The sequence below is a fragment of the Patella vulgata genome, chromosome 3, assembly GCF_932274485.2.
Source record: "Patella vulgata chromosome 3, xgPatVulg1.2, whole genome shotgun sequence".
Taxonomy (NCBI): Eukaryota; Metazoa; Mollusca; class Gastropoda; family Patellidae; genus Patella; species Patella vulgata.
This window is the reverse complement of record NC_065881.2, coordinates 11,112,230-11,127,915: the sequence shown is the minus strand read 5'-3', so window position 1 is coordinate 11,127,915 and position 15,686 is coordinate 11,112,230. Positions and strand designations below refer to the sequence as shown.

The 15,686-nt window shown below is 35.5% G+C and overlaps 1 protein-coding gene across 2 annotated transcripts in view; it reads right to left on the bottom strand.

Moving 5' to 3' along the window:
• LOC126815619 (NPC intracellular cholesterol transporter 1) overlaps nt 1-15,051 on the bottom strand; it is a 30,769-nt gene extending 15,718 nt beyond the window's left edge. Inside the window, exons 1-6 of one of the 2 annotated variants that reach the window (XM_050541347.2) lie at nt 14,741-15,051; nt 4,211-4,509; nt 3,333-3,582; nt 2,322-2,395; nt 1,471-1,587; nt 318-441 (exon numbers count right to left, since the gene is read on the bottom strand). In XM_050541347.2, coding sequence (XP_050397304.2) covers nt 318-441; nt 1,471-1,587; nt 2,322-2,395; nt 3,333-3,582; nt 4,211-4,494 — 849 coding nt within the window. In that variant the 5' untranslated portion in view covers nt 4,495-4,509; nt 14,741-15,051. The remainder of the gene's footprint in view (nt 1-317; nt 442-1,470; nt 1,588-2,321; nt 2,396-3,332; nt 3,583-4,210; nt 4,510-14,740) is intronic. The other variant, XM_050541346.2, reaches the window with a different exon arrangement.
• Between the last annotated feature and the right edge of the window lie 635 nt (nt 15,052-15,686).

Below are 15,686 nucleotides of genomic sequence, written 5' to 3'. Positions count from 1 at the left end.
ATCGTATCAATGTATGTATATCTGCTATCGTCAGAATGTAAGTCTGTCGGGTATCTGGTGATGGGTATAGTATTCCACGCCCAAAATGCCCAGTTTCCCCCCCCCCCCCCCAACTATGCTAGATTAGCTTAAAAGTTTACCACATGAAAATCGTACAGCAGTGTACCGTACACCTTCAGGTATTACGAAAACACTCTGACAGACATTTCTGGTGGTGGGGTACTATCAATTGATCAAGAATGGGCCAGCACGACATTAAAACCAAACACTTTTTTAGGTTTTGCCTAATGGAGAATGAATTAGAGAGAAGAACTTACCGAATCGGAACCTTGTAATAAATATGTTATTTTAGTTGAGGTTGATTTTATAATACTGCCTGTACTGTTTCTCTTTATCTCAGCTAATGCTGTTGTTACATCATAGGCATTTAAATACATTGGACTGAAATACAAACAAAAAATATATTTAGAGAGAGAGAGAGATCCATTCGAAACAAACTATGTCATTTCGGGACTATTTTATTTCAATAATCCGCTTGCGCGTAGGGATCGTTAACGTCCACTCAACACAAACTAGGTCATTTCGGTACTGGCCTTTAGCAGTAGGAGGAAACCGAAGGAACCTGCGAAAAAAACACGAGGTTGGACAGGCGACCCTACTCCTTGTCACGTACAAGCGGGGAATAGAAACCACGCCACTTGACGCAATGACAGACCTTATAATCAATATAATCCAACGCGCACGCGTTAACCGTTCGGCATCCCTCACCCCCACCCCACCAAACAGGTTTGGCCGTTTGTAGTATCTCGATGTCAAACAGATGCATACCGTTTAATTAATTTTACAAGGCTTTTAGCTACATTTCACGAAAACAGTTATTGGTTATTAAAACATGTTTTCTTTAATGAGCGGACATTGAGATCATGCCTCACGGCTAAATCTATTAGTTAATGAATGGTGTCTTGGATATCACGTGATAATGGTCAACCTACCTAACTGTAACAATATTAATGGTATCTAGGATATCGCGTGATAAAGGTCAACCTACCTAATGGTATCTGGGATATCGCGCGCGTGATAAAGGTCAACCTACCTAATGGTATCTAGGATATCACGTGATAAAGTTCAACCAACCTAATGGTATCTAGGATATCACGTGATAAAGGTCAACCCACCTAATGGTATCTAGGATATCGCGCGCGTGATAAAGGTCAACCTAGCTAATGGTATCTGGGATATCACGTGATAAACGTCAACCTACCCAATGGTATCTAGGATATCACGTGATAAAGTTCAACCAACCTAATGGTATCTAGGATATCACGTGATAAAGGTCAACCCACCTAATGGTATCTAGGATATCGCGCGCGTGATGAAGATCAACCAATCTAATGGTGTCTAGGATATCACGTGATAAAGGTCAACCTACCTAATGGTATCTAGGATATCACGTGATAAAGGTCAACCTACCTAACTGTAACAGTATTAATGGTATCTAGGATATCCTGTTGTGACAAACCAAATATGGTGGCTTCATTATAACTCCATAGTTCTAATATACTGTTTACCAGACAGTTTGGTCCCGCTCTAAAAAAAAATAGAAAAAATTCAATTTTCAATTAATCAATCACTAATTTATTTCTATCAGTACTTATTTCTATTATTTCTATTTCAAAAAAGAGAAAGGGGGGGGGGGGGGGGGGGGTAACAATACATCGATCATTCCGGGACTAACATGTGGATGTTTTTGTTTCTATGGTTGCAGGTGCAATGCTGCCACTTTACTCTTCATAGAATTCAAACTGTCAAGGATTTATTTATGTGTGATTCGTTTGAGTCAAGTGGAACGGTTTAGATTCTCCGCTTGCACGTGACAGGGAGAAGGGTTCCCTGCATCCTGAGTTTTCTCCGGGTCCTCTGGGTTCCTTCCATTGCTAAAAACACCTGCGCGCAAACGAATTATTGAAAAAAAAATGAAGTGTCAGTCCCAAAATGACCTAGTTTGTGTTGAGTGGACGTTAAACCTTATTTCTCTCACTATTTGCGATTCGTTTTATTCGTTTTTATCCAATCCAAACGACTTGGCAGCACCACAGCAAGATACCAAATCCGGACATTCTAGTTGGGAATCTGTGCTCTGATACATAGAGTAACCGGAGAAAACCCACGAGGTTGGACAGGCGACCCCACTCCTTGTCACGTACACCAGGGAATCGAAACCAGTTGATACAATGGCGGGCCTTATGATATAACGCGCAAGTGCTAACCATTCGCCCCCCGCCCCGGACTTTTAGTGGATGAATGTAGCTATTAATACTTACGTGACACATACATTCATCAATTTGTATCCATCACTGGTTTCTATATTTATTGATTTATTATAATATGTAAACATCTGAAAAATAAAAATATTACCTTATATTAATATCGTCTAATATCGAATATTGTATATTAGTTTATAAACCAATATTCACAAGCCTGAATATATGGTCTATCTATATCTGAATTATATACTGGGGTCTTTAGCAGTGGGAGAAAACCGACTAACTTAAAGATACATTATAGGAGATTAGATAAAGAGCTGGCAGTTCTCACTATAGTTAAAAACGTGATAATGTATAGGGAATTTGCTGAAAATTTCAGTCAACTTGATCCACTCTGAACCGAGAATTTAGCGATTAAATTTTCGGCCTAGCCTCTGTCATCATTACTAAAGTCGGTACGATAAAAAAAATTGTCTCGATTATCCATTTTATGATTAAATCATGAATGAAAGTTGAACAGCAAATCGGATCCTAATCCAATAAATATCGCAGGCTAACGATGACATCGAGGGTTGAGTATCTTTTGGATAAGTTAATTAATGTCTAATTAATAATTTAGATAACATTTCAGGCCTAAAGAAAGACATGAAATAGGCAGATTTGGCTCTTGCATAATGTATGTTTAACAGAGATGGTCTGGACACGAGTCTGGATCTAATAACACCAGAATGATATATTGCACCAGTAGTAACATTATCGCCATTCCAGAAATATCGAAAAAATATGGTAATATATTGTAATAAAAGAAGTTTGTTTATGCCAAGAACATCTCCTTGGTTTCCAGCTGGCCTCCTCAAGTTGCGGTCGTATGCGGCTGATTCCGACCGTGATCGGTTGATCCCGGTGACAAACTAACTTTCAAAGGACGAGAAGACGAGGAAGGAAGAGGGGGGAAGAGAAAAAGGCGAGGGGGATAACGCGAGTGGCAATTCGACGCCTTGTGGTACTAGCAGTATATTGCGTGGTTGTTTGGTTTGATTAAAGCAAATTTTAACTTGTTAATCTTACCTTCTGTAAAACTTGAGGTGTTAAAATATTATTCTCTGTGACCATCAAAGTAGCAAATCTCGTGGTGCTCGGAAACCATTGTTCCACCTGCTCCAAGTTTTTGATGACCTCAGAATCACTGGCTGACCAAAGTTTATTTGTCTCAGTCGTTTCCGTGAACAGAAATCCGACACAGAGTCCACAGATGGCCGTAACCACAAAACAAACTATTATATATTTAATAGGATGGGTGCCAATACTTTTACCTAATCTGAAATTTATACAATATTATATAAATACATGTAAAATCAGAGAGAGAGAGAGATAGAGAGAGAGAGAGAGAGAGAGAGAGAGAGAGAGAGAGAGCTCAGGTTTAACATCCAATCGACACAAACCAGGGCATTTTGGGACTAACATGGTTCAATTTTGTTTCTATAGTTCGCTTGTGCATTGGGGTCTTTAGCTGTGGGAGAAAACCCACGAGGTTTGACAAACGACCCTACTTGTTGTGTACAAGCGGGGAATCAAACTAGTTCAACATTTTCATAAACACAAATGAGAAAGCTGGCAGACTCGCGTACTGCAGTTTAATATAGAGACATGGGATTTAACATCCACTCAACACAAACTAGGTCATTTCGGAACTAACATATGGTTCAATTTTATTTCAATAATTCGCTTGCGCGTAGGGGTCTTTAGCTGTGGGAGGAAACCGGAGGACTAGGAGACTGAGAAAACCCACGAGGTTGGACAGGCGACCATACTTCTTGTCACGTACAACCGGGGAATCGAAACCACGCCAGTTGACTCAATGACAGACCTTATGATACAATGCGCACGCGCGAACCATTCATCCCGGGGAACTGAGTTGAAGGTGAAGCTACTTTAATCTTACTTACTTGTAGAAAAATGTTTCCATCGTGCTAATGATGGCATTGCTGAATCTTTGTAAAATTCCTGGTTTCTGTTGTTCCTCATCGACAGCTGATACCGGGGCAACCTGAATAGGACTTGTTCGCTTGCTGGGTGACGTCGATCGAGATCTAACAGGAGATTTTGTCGGTGATCCATTTTGTGTGGGTGAAACATGTCCATTACTGTAAGAGCTACCAATCTTGGTTGGACTTTCATTCGCAGGATAGCCATTTTGATAGGGGCGTCCCCTTGTGGGTGACCCGTTCATCTTTGGAATTCTAAACTAAAAAAGATTAAAATTGTACATAAAGATGGAGCAGAATGAAAACCAAGGCTGAAAAGCGTTGACGTGCAGTATGAAGTTTACTTTCATTTTTATTTCAGCTGAACATGCAGGGGCATGATGAACGCTGATATTGCATGAGGCACAAGCATACTAAATTTACGCTGCCTGTCTACAGCTCTCAGCATGAGAACAGTTGATAGATATTTTACGTCCTAAATCTACGATTTTAGTTGAAAACACTACTTAAAGATACATTATGGGAGATTAGATAAGGAGTTGGCAGTTCCTACTATAATAGTTAAAAACTAGATAATGTAAAGGTAATTTGCTGAAAATTTCAGTCAAATTGATCCACTATGAACCGAGAAATAAGCTATCGAAAGTTCCGCATAGCCTCGGTCATCATTACTAAATTCGGTACGACAAAAATCATAGTCTCGATTATCCATTTAGTCATTAAATCGAGAAGGAAAGTTGTGCAGCAAATCGGATCATAATCAAACAAATATCGCAGGCTAGCCTTGACATCGAGAGTTGATCATGGCCTGGATACGTTAATCAATGTCTAATAGTTTATATAACATTTCAGGCCCAAAGAAAGACCTACAATAAGCAGATTTAGCTCTTGCATAATGTATGTTTAAGTATATACTTCAAGACTTTTGAGGGGTATCCGATTTATATTTTGCTGTAATTTGAAAAGGTTTAATTAGTATGTTTATGTAGAACTGATGTGAACTGGGGTAACTAGAACCGCATTACAAAAGAGTATACTATAATTATTGGATATGACGGCCATTCAGGGCGAGGTAGAGTAGATAGTTCTTTGTTTGCCGAATGGAGGAACAAGATCTCACGCGGGCATAAAAATCCAATAAAAACTGCAAGATGCATTATAATGTACACGAGCTAAATCTGCCTACTGCAGGTCTTGATTTTGGTCTCGAACGTTAAACAAATAATCAATTAGATTTATTCACAGGGCAAGCCTACACTATAATCAACTCTCCAGACCATCAGATGGTCGTGATTTTTAATGGATTTTTAATTGAGACTGTTTATTATCGTAACAAAGGTATCATCAATGAAAATCGAGACTTTGATATTCTTATCAAAACATTCATAACTTCACAATAAAATAATTAACTGAATTTTCAGTACCGGTATATATTCCTTTTCATTGCCTTTTTTAAAAATAATATATTCTAGCGAGAACGACCAACCCTTTGTCCAAATCTTACATAATGCATCGTTAAATGGGAGGTCTCGGTAATTAAAACCAGATTTCAACGCGTAGCCGTAGGCTAAGTCTTTGGACTTGGTTGGCCAATGATGCCCAGCTCAGAGTCAATAATCACAAACTGGATAATGCTATAATATATGCATGTGGAATTTTTCGCTTAAAGAATAAAGTGTCCACTTTCAGGCAATTTTAGAGGTAGACCTGGGGCAATCGCCGATGAACCGGAATGAAAACAAACCGTCGTCTTGAATTAGGCCTAGTATTATTATAACGTCAACGATCATTACGATGGGCCGAGCTTGGCCTCTGGGTGGGTAGGCTATAAATGTTTACATTGTGGCATTCAAATGGCTTCCACCAGGCGATTTGATCGATCATACAACAATTACTAAAATTAAAATAAAATGAATACCGTTGGTCGAGCTTACTGAGCAACACACATAACAATTTAAAAAGCAAACAATCGTTAAATAACCGTCGCAAACAAAATTACGTTATGAACATCCTGTTGCTAGAATAGGCCTACTTACCTCCCCTTAAATTTGACATGGACGCCCAGACGTAAATTTTTAGATTGCCCTGTGCAGACTGCAAACATAATTCATTTAGTAGGCCTACTAACGCACCATGAGTCCTAGACATTTTGTAGCTCGGAGATCATTCTAAGGAGCTTACTTTTGCTTACGTTACCCTGGATTTGTCCTTTCCTCTTCTTGTCCTTTGCCTGATAAAATACCGTTTGAGGTATTAGTAGTAATGTCTAGATCTATGAGGTCTATCAGCTAGGTAGGCCTACTGTTTACGAGGCAATTCTAGTATAATGAATGTTTGATAGGATTATTGATTCCTGTGCTATTATTACCACAAATAAACCTGCATTTATATTGTGTTACATTACTAAAGACAGATTTTATACTAATTAGGAAATATGATTATAATAAACCTAGTAGGCCAAGTAGTACAATATCAACTTTTAAAGATGCCTTCCCAAGAACAAACTGTGTGATTTGATGATATATATTTGGACTAAAAACATATTCAAATTAATTTATCTATCAAAAGTTTGCTTCAAATCCCTCTCAAAACATTTTATTCGGAAGAAAACTATCCCAAGACTAAAAAAATTCTATTTTAAGCAGCTTTGTTGAAGGAAAGGGTGGGATCAGCTTGTACATTTTTACGTTACTCGCTGTGCAAACCAAAGTAAATTCTTTATTTGTCCGCAAAGTCTGCAGCATGTTTAAGTTTCTCACTGTTTTCACAGCCGCTAGCAATTCCATCAACAAAACCAAGCGCTCCCTAGGCCTACGTACGTCATTCAACCAAAGAACACACGGTCATTTTTGTCCTGTGAGCGCCTCGTGGGTGTTTTTCGGGGAATTCACTATTCACTATCTATAAAATTGGATGTCTCTATATTTCCCATATATACCAAATTATCTGCCGTATTTTATAGACAAACTATACTAGCTCCTCCATTGATTGGTATCTTGATTCTGATAGATATTATATTTTTTTTATATGCACATCTAACAATAATATTGTGTACAGTTATTTTGTTGGTTATAGGCTTACTATGGGTCAATGTCCTTCCATACTGAATAAAGATCATCATTATCATATATACCAAATATTCCATACTGGAAACAACTATTTGATAACTACAATCACGGGGATGCATCTTTAACACATAATTAAAGATGCATTATGTAAGATTTAGATAAAGAGCTGGGTGTTCTTGCTATAATAGTTATATTAAAGATGCATTATGTAAGATTTAGATAAAGGGCTATTGGTTCTTGCTATAATAGTTCAAAAATAGATAATGCAAAATGAATATATGGAAAATGTCATTCAAATTACTTTATTCTGCACGAAGTCATCACTCTTTTGTAGTTTTGACAAGATGTTTTGACGAGACTTAGCCTGGCTTCTCCATTTTTAATGGCCGATTCGCTATAATCTTCTTAATTTCGGAGTCGGGCCGAGCCGCTATAATATGTACTTAAATTCCGATGGCATCAAGAGTTGATTATGGTCTTGCCTATTAATAAATGTCTAATAAATAATTAATATAACATTTAAGGCCTAAAGAAAGAACTGCAATTTAGCTCTTGAATAAGATAATTTTAGAAATGAAATATGCATGCAATCTGTTTATTAATAAAATTGACATATCCCTATCGGGTTCAAATTTAATATACATAATACAAACGTTGAAATAAATATTTCCCTGTTTCTGACACTATTTATCACATAAATCAGTGAAATATATTAGATACAGTACATAAATATAAACACCTTCCTCAGTGATATTGACATTTATTATTAATTAGTTATTGTCATGGTGATTGTTATTGTCGGAAATAGGTGCGTATATATCTTACAATGGGCGAACGGATGGATGAGACTGAAATTGAACATTATAATTCAATGGAAGCAGGTGCGTATATCTTTAACTCATTATGAAATGATTGGGTTCCCTTCCCTGGAGGATCGAAGTCATAAATCCCAACATCCGGAAATCTCTAGTTCGAATAGTCAAACTTTGGCATTTACATGTAGGTGTTAATTATTTTTCATTTATTTGTAGTGTATTGCTAGTTCCAGATCTAAGGGGAGGGGGCACGGTGGGACAGTTGTCCAAGGCTTCCATCCTTGGGGTGGGGGAGGGGGCACAATTCGGATTGAGTAAGAGATTCTTGTGTTACTCGCCAAGAATATACCTAAAAATACTTCCAATCTGATTAAAATACAGATCTATATTTCGTTTCGTTTTTTTATTATATATATACTTTCGATGGCCTCTACTACATGAAGATCTGGCCGGTTTTAGTGGGTGGTCGCGTCAGGGTTCATACGAGCGGCTTTTGAGACTATGACGTCCGATATTGATTAATCAATCAGCGTTGATGTTTCTAGTGGTTTACCCACAGTTCCGTGCACAGCACGCCAAGAACTCGCAGAAACAGACAGTTTCATCAGTCCGAACGCGGGTTATATAACAACTCTTTCAGATGCTAGTTTAGTAAAAACAAGCAAAACGAAATTTTGAACTTTAAAAATCGAAATGAAATAGGTTCTGTGTTTTAATCAGATTAAAATACTTCCTGCCTTTTTTCTTTTCTTTTTGTTTTATTTGTTTTGTTTTGTTTTTGTTTTGTTTTGTTTTTTATTCAACCTATAATAACTCCCGCCACCCTCAACTACGTCACAAAATGTCACACACCTTCGGATAGTTGCATCGGACCAGGATAAACTTTTGCGAGAGTTTGCTTTGTTTTTCATTACCTCATATGTGCCCGTTTTATTTCAAAAGTATTTCTGAAACCACCCCTTTAAATGAAGTTACTCTTATATAGGACTGTTCTCGTACATATCAACACTCTTGTACTGTTACGTGGTATTCACCAAACAATAATTATATTGGATGTAATTACACCGCCATGCTTCACAATTCACAAAGGTGTTGAACGAGTCAAAATATGTGTCGATTTTCCAACCATGCAATTTATATAATTATGACGCATGTTCTTTAAGAAGAGTTATGTAAGAGCTACACCTGACTATTGCAGGTATTTTTTCTATATATAGCTTCAAATGTTATATACATGTACATGTAAATTATTAAGGTATTTATTCACATGGCAAGCCAATGATCAACTCTCTAATTTATCATGGCTTAACACACGCTAATATGTTATCAGATTGATTATTTGATATGTAAGAAAACAAAATCAAAATATTCACGCTATATTATGTCGCGGCTTGGTTTGGGTGGGATTTGAAAATAAAATTTTCTCGGGCAACACAATGGCGACGAGCTTATTACAAAAGGAAGCGGCATCGATCAACGGAATTTCAATTCCAGTTGGTCTGAGAGCCCAGAGCTAACTAGTCGGCCCCTAAATTAAATCGTAATTAAAGAGGTTGGGGGTTGTTTGGGCTGCAGCCAGAGCCCCACATTAATGAGGATGCCATATGTTACGGTAGAGCTTTACCAGTCTTGGTTAACATTAAGGGAATACAATGGAAATCGGACCGTTTACAGACTTTCGTGTGTGTGAAATAGTTTTATTTAACCCCAGCTTCCACCGAAGGTGATATCGCAGACAAGTCTTATTATTTCATTTTTATTATATTAGCGCACGTGCAGAGGTCTTTCCTGTGGGAGGAAACCGGAGTACCCGGAGTAAAACCACGAGGTTGAGAAGTCGCCCCTTTTGTTTTATCTATGCACTTGTATAAGGACCCCAGTGACATTTTCAGACCGGGGTCCCATACAAGCTTAATCCGGTCCTGTAATTAATGGCAGCTAATTAACCAACTAATTAGTTTATTTATAGCATACAGCTCATTATACAAAATTAGCAGGTAGGCTTGGTTTCTATCAAATATCTAATTGCTATTTTATTCTAAATTACTCCTTGATTTAAGTAGTCAAATTATGGTTATGGCGAAGAACATGATAATCCCCTACGAGTCTTTTTTGATATGAAAAAATATCACCACAAGTCGATACTTTATCGACGAGTGTTGATACTTTTTGATATCAAAAAATGTAATGACGAGTAGGAGATTTTATTTATCACCCAATCCTTTCTTACATGCACAAATAAATAAATATAATTCTTTGCTATAGATTTCTCTTTTATTGAACCTGATTACATTACAGCGTAGTGATACATCATTTTTTGACAGCAATTCAATCATTGCAAAGTCCTTTATATTGACCCAGTGTTTCCATTAAGGTCAGTTAAATAAAAATAGTTCATTTTTAATTTTAAAAAAAAGAAGTTACTTTTAATAAAAATATTAACTGTTGTTTGAAAATAACAAAAAAAGTAGTTCCTTTCCAACTGACCAATTAAATTCATTTAAAGCGATATCTCCTAAAGAGATATCGCAGTAGATTATGAAATTTTTGGGGGGTGATAAAGGACGTTAAATTCAATTAATTATTATTCGAATTGATTAAACAAAGCGTGTCATTTTATTATCGATTACGTCGTGATTTAGGTGTTAGAGTTAAGGTGACGTGCAGTATAGGACGTTAAACCCCATTCCATTTTATTGTGGTTAGATTAATGGATTAAGCTTATAGAAAAAAAGATCTAAGGTGAAATTCAATTAATTATTATTCGAATTGATAAAACAAAGCGTGTCATTTTATTATCGATTACGTTTTAAGTGTTAGGATTAAGGTGACGTTAAACCCCATTCCCTTTCATTGTGGTTAGATTAACGGATTAATGTTATTGAATTAACTAGTATTTCACAGATTGTGATATCTCAGAAAATTGCTTTAGTATTTTTTAGATTTGGATTTAAGGGGTCGGATTAACGGATTATGCATATAGAAAATTAGATCTAATTGAATTAACTATTATTCAAACCATCAATTTCAATATAACAGGTCAGATTAACGGATTAGGCTTATAGAAAATAAAATCTAATTGAATTAAATATTATTTAAACGGTTGTGACGTTACATAAATCTAGGTAGTTATTTGTGTTTTAAAAAAAACAAACCATCAATTTGGATTTAAGAGGTCAGATTAACGGATTATGCTTCTAGAAAATTATATCTAATTGAATATTTTTACATACATAAATTTATTTCATTATTTGTATCTTAAAAATAATTTATCAATTTGGATTCAATCGGCCATACTATCGATTTGTAAACAGAATATGATGAAAAATTTTGCTATAATAGTTCCCAAATAGGTAATGAATATATTGAAATTTTTGACGATGGACCGTAGATCGTTTATTATCGTAGCAACGAACGGTACTTGACAACCACGATTTAGCCTCGATTATCCATTCCATCGTTAAATTTTTAAATCTCGTGGGAGTTCAAATCCATAAAAATCCCGGCCATCAGAGGATCTAGAAGGTTTATCATAGATAAAGTGAAAAGCATGTCTAAATAATAATTTATATAACATTTGAAGTCGAATTAAAGATCTACAATAGGCAGATTTAGCTTTTACATAACGCATCTTTAAATAGTTTTGCAAGGTATGTCATGTATTTACACAATACAGGTGCGTGTGTTTGACAGACAAGGAAGTATAACCACAATTTACACATGATGAATTTCAATATACTGTACTCTGGTATCAGGCGCACCCATTCCATTGCATAATAAATTTCGAATTCTTTTCGAATGAATTAAAATTTTATCAAGGACTGTAGTACTATTCGATCTTTAAGCTTCGCGTTGCCTTCACTTCCGTGACGTAAACTACAGTTCGGGTTTTGTTTCTTTCTGTTTTTTATTTATATAAAAAAAGTTTTAGCGTTAGTCACAAATCTTCCTCGCTGACTGGCAGTGTGAGTTCTGCCAAATACTTGTTGTTGTTCTTAGTGTCTAACGTCCGCTTCCACCGAAGGTGATATCGCAGACAAGTTGTCTTATTTTCATATTTATTATCTTAGGGGTCTTTCCTGTTGGAGGAAAGCGAAGTGCCCGGAGCAAACCCACGAGGTTGAGAAGACGCCGCTATCTCCAAGCCACATACGCTCACACCTTAATTGGTTTACGTCATAGACTGTCTACGGTTCCAGTTTACAAATATGGAAAGGCATACCCCTTTAACTGCACTCAACAGACACATTCCATTCCTGACCATGAAGATGACAAATGACAAATGTGTTTATTAACCTTTAGTTCAATTCATGTAGATTTCTATTATTTAAGGTGTTATTTTGCTTGACCAAGAATCTATAAACAACTATCAGTCAAGGTCATTATTTTATTACAGGACTGGATTAGAAACATAATAGTGCGTATACAGAAATCGATATTGTGTATTTCTCTTTTACAACATCAAATATTTCCCTGTACTATTTTTATTTTTTATTATGCTGCTTTTAATGGCTGCCTTGATTTATGGAAGGCATTTGAATATAAATAAAATACATTTTAAAAATACATTACATTTCCTTGTGCTATTTTCAGTTTTTATTAATAATATTGAATTAAATGCTTATATTTCTTTGTGCTATTTTCAGTTTTTGTTTATAATATAGTATAGTAAAATGAATTAAAAATGATCATACCTTATTTATTTGTGCTATTTTCAGTTTTTGTTTATGAATTAAATGATCATATCTTATATTTCTTTGTGATATTTTATAATATAGTATAGTAATATGAATTAAATGATCATACGTGCTAGTTTCAGTTTTTGTTAATAATATTGAATTAAATCAGTTTTTATTTATCATAGCAATATGAATTCAATGATCATACCTTTTATTTCTTTGTGTTATTTTCAGTAATTGTTGATAACATGTATGCTGCTTTTAATGGACATATTGATCCAATAAAATCTCGTATACTGATTTAGAGAATTAAATGATCATGCCTTATAGGCTTATACGGATATAGAATTCCAATTATACTGTATCTAAACCATAACAAATACTTACGGAAAACAGATACTAATTTATTTGGGCGACGTTTCTAGGAATATTCTCTAAACGTTATCATGCTATTTATACAAAAAATATGAGACAAAGATATATAGACAAGCAATAACAACAAATCACAAAACCATACATGACAACGAGATCAAATTAGTAGCTGTTTTTCACAAGTATGTGTTGTTGTTTATTGCACTGAATGAAATGCTGGTTGACCGACATTTTAATTCCTAAAACGATGATTTTAGTCGTTCTTTGAGAATTTTGAGATTTATTTATATTTCCTCCATTTAATAAAAATCGAAAACGTTTATTTAGTCTTTTTGTATGTGAAAGATTTAAAAGGTTTAGTCTTTTTGTATGTGAAAGATTTAAAAGGATTCGAAATGAAATAAAAAGAAAAAATGGGTTTAATATACGAAGAAATCACAAACAAACGTACATATCAAATTAAAGTGAATGAATCGAGAGGCTAACCGTAAGCGTCCACTGCGCTGACAGTCCCGAGTCTGAAGTGATACAGACTTTACTCAAAATTGAAAGACAAAAAATCAGGAATATAACCCATAGAAAAACATTGTGTAATATTAGTACGAGTCATGATCTGCTATGTGTATATGCCACATTAAACATGAATGTAAGCATATTGAAGTAAAAAAACAACATTACCTATACAAGTAACCTTATCGGTATGGTCTATATGTTAAAGTAGGACACATTTTAAACGTAAAAGATGTTATTCACGCTAAAACGACAAATATCCTCTATGTATATAGATCAAACACATGTTTACCTTATTTATGGTTCGATATACTAGATCACCAATAAAGACAAAGGAGTCCTCGGATAAGACACTTAGCTTTAAGGCCAATAAGTACGGTGAATATTTATATAAGGCGGTATATATGCAATCACAGGTGAATTACTGGGTCGGCTATTAAATAACCAGTGTTGGCATTATATAGCATTATACAAGCCTGTTTTATAATCAATACTCGTCATAATACAGGCCTACTATATAATATGTACTATTGGCAACATTCAGTATCTACTATATATAATATATACCATTGACTGCATTCAGTGCCATTCAGTAGAATTATACAAGCGTTTTATAATCAATACGGGTTAGTCTTTCGTTCGTTCTTTAAGGCTTAACGTCCGCTTTCACCTTGGGTGATATCGCAGACCTATTGGTATAATATTGATATAACTGACGACATTCAGTTCAGCCAGTACCATTCGTAAATTCTCACATACCGTGGGTGATATCGCAGACCTACTGGTATAATATTTATATAACTGGCGAAATTCAGTACCATTCGTAAATTCTCACATATCTTCGTATATTTTATACACTAGATACAAACAACCAGGTAGTAAATGCCATAAATCCATTGACTATACTATTGACTACATTCAGTACAGTTCGTAGATTTTCACCAAACGGCTTGTATGTAGCCTATACATTATATTACAACGTGCATTTAAATTACCAGACAGCAGCTGCCATAAACAAAATATAAGTTAAATCAAATATTGACTTACCTGTTAATCCACCGACTGTGTACCTGTTCCGACCACTAATCTCAACCACGTTTAATCTCGTGTGCGAATTATCTAAATATATATATATATATATATACGTCACTGGGTGTACTCTTGCATTTTGTAGTCTTGAATAGACCGGTCTGTTTACTTCGATTAAACACTAATAATACCCGTAGTTGTGAACAAAAATAATCCCTTGAACACACCGTTAATAAATAATGAATGAACAACAATGAATTCCTTTGATTGAAAGAAGCCCTGCATTCGGTCAACTCAACGCTACATTTATTTACGGACGTCCTATAACACCAACAGAGTCCCACTCAAGATATGCACTATTTCAGTGTTATAAATGAGCAAAAGATGTCCTTGTTACAATACATTCATCACGCATGAGTAATTTAAGTGTATCGGTCTATTAAATGGGATGCGACACCAATAAGATGAAATAGGACACAGAGATATGACTTACGGCTTTTCCTATTTTATCTTGTGCCGTGACCCAAATCGGGGAATCCAGGTTTATCAATATACTGATTACGAGTGTCCTACATACGGGTATATTTATTGATCAGCGATAGTCGATAATAGGCGAGAAATACCGACAAAAATGCTCTTTCTTATGAAGAATAATTGACTATTTTGTTCGGTATTTTATTCAATAGCAGATATAATTAAATGGGAAACCACAACCGACAAAATCCATAATAAACGATCTCGATGTTCAGGACAAGAATTTCTTATTCTATAATTTATAGCATTTCTTTTCGCGTTATTGTGTAACAAAAATCAATATATTTGTTGGGTCGTTCATTCGGTATCACTTCCAGTCAGTTAACGAATCATTAAGGTCACATTACTGCCATTCCTGGCCAGGGGCGCGGTGAACCATGATTTTGCATGCGGAATAAGACCCCGTCTGGGCTCCCAAAAAACAATATTC